Source organism: Penaeus chinensis, chromosome 30 (assembly GCF_019202785.1).
Source record: "Penaeus chinensis breed Huanghai No. 1 chromosome 30, ASM1920278v2, whole genome shotgun sequence".
Classification (NCBI taxonomy): Eukaryota; Metazoa; Arthropoda; class Malacostraca; order Decapoda; family Penaeidae; genus Penaeus; species Penaeus chinensis.
In genome coordinates this window covers 5,107,593-5,114,179 of record NC_061848.1, presented here as the reverse complement: position 1 = coordinate 5,114,179, position 6,587 = coordinate 5,107,593, and the positions used below count along the sequence as shown (strand labels likewise).

The window sequence follows — 6,587 nt, the reverse complement described above, 5'->3', positions numbered from 1 at the left end:
TATATATATATATATATATAAATATATATATATATTATATATATATATACACATATATGTATATATATGTATATGTATATATATATATAATGAATATATGGATATATATGAATACATACATTATATATATACATGTATATATATATATAAATATATATAATATATGTATATATACATATATATATATATATACACACACACACACAAGCACACCGTCATATGTGGCTTTACGCAAGCATGTCCATAATATTCATCAGCACGGCGTGAGACATTGTTTTTGCGACCAAAATATTTCTTTAAGGTGGACCCCAATTCTGCTCAAGGACCTTCCGGCGAACAATTAATGCGTGAGTAACCATGAGTGTTGTCCTGTGCGCTATATAAGATCAACTTCTCGTTGTTGAAAGTGTATAGTCTCTTCTGCCCTCACTGAGTGAACAGCAATAACACATACAACATGAAGCTGGTGAGCTCAGTTAATAATAAAAATGTTTTGTCAGCTATTTTGCACACACACACACACACACATGCATGTATATATATATATATATATATATATATATATATATATATATATATCACATTTTCCCATATAATTTCATACGCTATATTTGCATAAACACGTAAAACACACACACACACACACACACACACACACATATATATTATATATATATATATATATATATATATATATATATATATATATATATGTGTGTGGGTGGGTGTGTGTGTGTCTATATATGCACAGTATACATATTGCATACGTACGTATACTCAGATGTTGGATATGTATGTTATATGTAAGGTTGTGTATTTACTAATCATCGTTTTATTTATAAATACGCATATTATTCATACACACATATTACACACAATACTCTAAAGGCATGCTTACGTATTTACTGATAAGAATTGCCATCGCCCACGCGTGTGCAATGTTTTCATCATTATTAGTAATGTTATCATTATTATCATTATTATTTCAACATTTCACATGTACAGTTTTCGATTGTTGTGGCCCTGGCGGTGGCTCTGTCATGCCTGGTGAGCTGGAGCAGCGCCATGCCTGAGCCTGGCCCCGTGGCTGACCCTGACCCTGTAGCTGACCCTGGATATCGTCGCTTTGGTGGATTGGGATATGGTGGATACGGTGGTTACGGGGGTCGTGGATACGGATACGGAGGTTACGGATACGGAGGATATCGCGGCGGATTTTACGGATAATGGATGTCCTGACATCGGACAGCAATGGTCTATTTTTCCTGCAGTTCTTCTCAAATAAAATACATGAATGAAAGTTTAGGATTATTATCATCCTAAATACAAAGATCAAGACGCAGTATTTGTATAAGTATAAGATCTGTGCACACAAACGTATGTAAATGGCAAATCCTGAGACCGGAAAGGAACAAAGCATTTCAACAGATGCCAAAAACCGCAAATATTGTCGTAATGTATCCTGGGTTGAAATAGATGTCCATTAATGTCCATTTTCCCAGCTAGATGTTTAACCCCCAATATCTGATTCCGCTTACACTAAATGGCTTAGTTAATTTGTAGCTTTGCACAATGTTACCAAATATCTGCACTTTCTTGGACTTAATCTGTTTCTTGAACACATTTTCTGTTTTCTTCCTGTGTCATTTCTTTAATGATATCTTTATTTTATATGCAATAGTTGCATATGAATGTTAACGTAGGTTAAGTTAACGTATGTTTTCTCCTAATAATATTGAATTCAACGTATATATATCTTAAAGAATAAAAGACCAAATATTATGGAGGGTATTTTCATGTAAAGCTTAACTAGGTGAAGATAACAACTCTCCTGTGCCTGTCTGGTCTTCAGTTTCCCGCTTAGTTTAGTCTGACCTAAACTAAGGTATTAACGACAGAAAACGGCTCTAAGTCTGCTGGACCGGCCATTACTTTTTCGACAATGAAACCATCGCGCATTTGGCAGCAGACGTTCTTTGCTATTCCACACAGGTAGCAGGACCGCTAAATGTAAACTTGTATGGTTAGCACCTGAAAAATATTCGCAGTCTTTTTGCACGCGCAATTCCACCATTTCGGTATGTTTCCAGTCACCCTCAGAATAAGTCGTGTGTGGATATGTCTACGCAAGTTTATATTAAAGTACATATATAAATATAAATATATATTTACGTATATATATATGTTATGTAAATGTGTGTATGTGTGTGTGTGCGTATGTGTGTGTGTGTGTGTGTGTGTGTGTGTGTGTGTGTGTGTGTGTCTCTCTGTGTGTGTGTGTGTGTGTGTGTGTGTGTGTGTACAGCTACACAGAAAACTATCATTTAGAAGGGATGTCAAAACATTCAATAACGAACGGAACCTTAGTTACGGAAGGGTTGGTATTCTGTGGTTCGAATTCACTGTGACAAGATTATCTTGTTTCCCGAAAACGATGGAATATACCTTGCAATATGCAAACAAGTCATAAACCTTCTAGGGCATAATAATAATTAGCGACGAGAAAACTTTTTTTCCTTTTTTTTCTTTTTCTGAAGGCGCCAACGGTGCCTTTATAATTAAACATATTTGAACCAGAGAATGTGATCACGAGCAAGAGTGGCCGAATCACCGCAGGGTTGTTTGGGGGGATGCAAACAAGTTGACGGATGTCGGCCCTGGCAGATTTACTGGCAGCAGATGAGTTGAAATCCTTGAGGAAATTTCCCTTCCAACAGTTAGCAATGTTTCCTGAAATAGATCCCTTCTATTTTAGTAAAAAAGGAAAGAAGAAGAAGAAGAAGAAGAAAAAAAAAAAAAAAAAAGAAATCAGCCTCTTCCATTCCAGAAGTATTGTCCAGGATTGTTTCGTAAATAGCCCGACATCACACTGCTAACACAACCACGCAGATAGGATTTCAACCCAAATGAAAAGGTGTGGGCGTCCGTGTTAAAATATACGCGACAAATCACTCGCAATCGTGAATAATGCCTTGGAAGTATGGGAGCGTGAGGAAGGCCGTGCTGTGACAGCCGAGTTAGTGGCACTATGCCTCGAGGGGGAGGGAGCACAAAATATCAAACTTGAATATATTAACAGTATCTTATTGTCCTTGTTTTGATCATGTTGAATTGTCAGTATTAGGTCAATAAATAGCAAAAATGCGTGTGAGTAGCACCTGTCACATCACTCGTCTGACAATACCTAGTACTTGACTTCTGTCATATTATGACGATTGACCCAACATTAAACAAAAGTATAAGAAAGCTAATTGCTTAGTGACAAAGTATTATACAATATTATATATGACGCGAATTTATAGCCTTTTACTTCTTGATTTACCACACATACCCAAGAATGGTAGGAAAAGCCTAGCGTTATCAGCTACATTAAAAAAAGTATCGTTGTTTGTGTCAGAATGTTTAGCATGAATTCCTAACGATAGTTTTCTGTGTAGCTGTACGTGTGTGTATGTGTGTGTGTGTGTGTAAATGTATATACACACACACGCGCATATATATACATATATATAGCTTGAAAGATGTATGAATAAATAGATATACATACATACATATATAAGTGTGTGTGTGTGTGTGCGCGCGCGAGTGTGCATAAATATATATATATATACATATACATATAAGTATCTATATACATATAAACATATGGCACACACACATATATGTGTATAATTATGATTGTGGGTGTGTGTATCTATATGTGTGCGTCTAGTGTATATGCTCATATATGCTGTATATGTATAAATCAGAAATACATTACGCACAGAAAAGTCGAAGCAGTTTTTGACAATTAAGGCAACTATTGGAACACTATGTCACGCCGAGGTTAGATTAAGACTTTTCCTTTTTCAGATACGATTTTTTTTACTATAGTGGAACTATTTAATCTTTGAGGATCATTTTTTGAAAATGCAATTCTATTTAGAACCATTCGAAACATTGTTGCAAATTTCGAATCACAGATTCACAGCGCATACTTTCGCATTGATTTATCTTCCCATTAATTTTTAAGACAGTATTTTGGAAAAGTGAAATGCTACTCGAAATGAAACAAACTGTAGTTGCAGCTGGGATAAGAATTGCATGTTTTAATATCAAATTGAGTCTGGGTTAGTTCACGCTTTTCATTTGAAGAAGAATTATTTGCAATTTGAGATACCATATTATTACATAAATATGTATGGTTTATAATTTCCATTAGTACTAGTGTTGGTAATTTTCTTTCACACACGAGCGAATGCACGCACACACCCAAACACACACACACACAGATACACATACACACACACGCGCGCACGCGCACACACACACACTCACACACAAACACACACACTCACACACCCACACACACACACTCAATCACACACATAACACAACACAACACAACACAACACATACTACAAACACTCATGTGCAAAAAGTGTGTTTAAGATATTTAAGCTGTAATGATACACTTGGTTCGTGTCAAAAAGACCTTTTTTCACCCCTTTCTTATCAAGAAAATCTTACTGTCTTCATTTTCAAATATTTACCCAAAGCACATATACATAATATTGGGCTGAAATCACTAAATTTCACATATAAACATAGACATTCATATATAAACATTCATCAATTATAAAGATATAGTCATTATTTCCAGGCACTGTGAATTTATACGCAAGGATTTCACGTTACATCAGTTTTTACCACAAATCAGTAAGGTCTCTGCCATAAAACCATCAGATTTGATGCATTTCCTAAGGCAGCTATGGGCAACTATTTAAACGTTAAATTTATTTTGGATTTGGAAAACATGGCGTAGCTTGTAACAGCAGACGCACATCTTCATTATATTTAGCGGTATATAGTAATACAAATAGAATATAAGCTTATTATTTAGTGGAGAGAACTGTAATTAGGTTTTGTTAGAGCACAATCATGCTTTCTCTCTACCATCTTTTTGAGTATTCTCTCAGTGTTTATTTTAGTGTTTATAGGAAGAATAAAGCTTAGGAGATATCCATTCTCAGACTATTGTGGATCAGCATATCACGGTTACCACCATTACGGCAAAGGGTTCGAATGCGTCGCTCGAGCCCAGATTTCGGCGATTCTTTCATTTCGTAATCGATGCTTGCTGTTGAATCACGTTGTAAAAAAATGAATATAAGATTGCAATATAAGTAATAATTCTGTACAATGTAAGCAAATTGCAAATGCTGGTATGGTTATTTAAGAAATCACAGACATTTGAATCCGAAGTCTGGGATCTATCCTAACATTCGCACCCTTTGCCGTAATAGTGGAAACTTTGCAACATACTGTACAAACACATAGTCATATACGCATTGACATATGTTCATGTGTATTTGAATATTCATCTCATATGTTCATACACACTTGCTCATTATGAAAGGAATTGGTATTGCAATAAAAACACCTGAATAAGGTGGACTTCTCCAAGCTCTTCCAAGGTCTCATCGGAAAACAACGAATGCGTAAGTGACCAATGCACTATATAAGATCTGACTCGCTGTTGTGGGTACATTGTGTTCGCTTCCTTTGCTGAGTACACAGGAGAAACAGTCTCAAAATGAAGCTGGTGAGTACATACATTAGACAAATCTTATATATATAATATACATATATGGTATATATATAATATATATACATAATATATATATAAAGTGTATTTGTGTGTGTGGGTCTGTATGTCTATGACATACAGACGAACACACATACATATACATACATAAAGTTATGGATATGTGTTTATCAATATATCAATAATTACGTTGATCGATAGACTTTCCGTAGCTTCAATGATAATCATGCATGATAACAAAGATAACTTTAACATTACCTACCTTTACCTTACTTTGGGACAAATATAACCATGTGTGAATTTCTCGTCAACTTGCAAACATAAAACTATTCGGTTGGATCTGTTCATGCCTGCAGCTGTTGATGGTTCTGGCCGTAGTGGTGGCTCTGTCATGCGCCATGCCTGAGCCTGATCCCGCAGCTGACCCCAAGCCCGAAGCTGAACCTGGCCCCGTGGCTGACCCCGACCCCCTCGCTGTCTCTGGCCCCTTGACTGTCCCTGACCCTGTGGCTTACCCTAGTTACCGTCCCTACGGTGGATTCGGATATGGTGGATATAGCTACAACAGTCCTGTATACAGCTACGGAGTTCCTGGATACGGATACGGAGTTCCTGCATACGGATACGGTGGATATCGCGGTGGCTATTACGGATAAACAAAACCATGATGCCGGACCGTTACTTACCTACTTACTGCTCTTTCCGTAGAATCTCTTCCAGTAGTTGTTCTCAAATAAACTATATGAATGAAGATCTATAACTATAATTGTCATCGCCATAAATAATCCTAAATGTACGTCTGTTACACATTTATCATGTGCAGAGATAATATATACAAATACCATGCACAAGACCTCTCCGCTACTCCTTCCTCTAGAGAACCTTTTTGGTGCAAGGGCCACATTCCTACAGGAGGGCCAGAGTGCCAGTGAGAACCCAACAGTACCTAGGTGTACAAAAAAAAAAAAGAAAAAAGAAAGCAGGCAAACTAGTGGTTAGA

The 6,587-nt window shown here is 36.5% G+C and overlaps 1 protein-coding gene across 2 annotated transcripts; it reads left to right on the top strand.

Annotated features, from left to right (window-relative positions):
* Window positions 1-433: 433 nt before the first annotated feature.
* LOC125041483 (shematrin-like protein 1) lies at window positions 434-6,338 on the top strand. 2 transcript variants are annotated; one of them, XM_047636466.1, is made up of 3 exons: window positions 434-466; window positions 1,006-1,186; window positions 6,176-6,338. In XM_047636466.1, the coding sequence occupies exons 1-3, from the start codon at window positions 458-460 to the stop codon at window positions 6,241-6,243; spliced, it is 258 nt and encodes an 85-aa protein (XP_047492422.1). In that variant the 5' UTR covers window positions 434-457; the 3' UTR covers window positions 6,244-6,338. The 2 variants fall into 2 exon arrangements, with proteins under 2 accessions (XP_047492422.1, XP_047492421.1); XM_047636465.1 differs by lacking the exons at window positions 434-466; window positions 1,006-1,186 and adding an exon at window positions 5,446-5,584 and having other exon boundaries at window positions 5,944-6,338.
* Window positions 6,339-6,587: the final 249 nt, after the last annotated feature.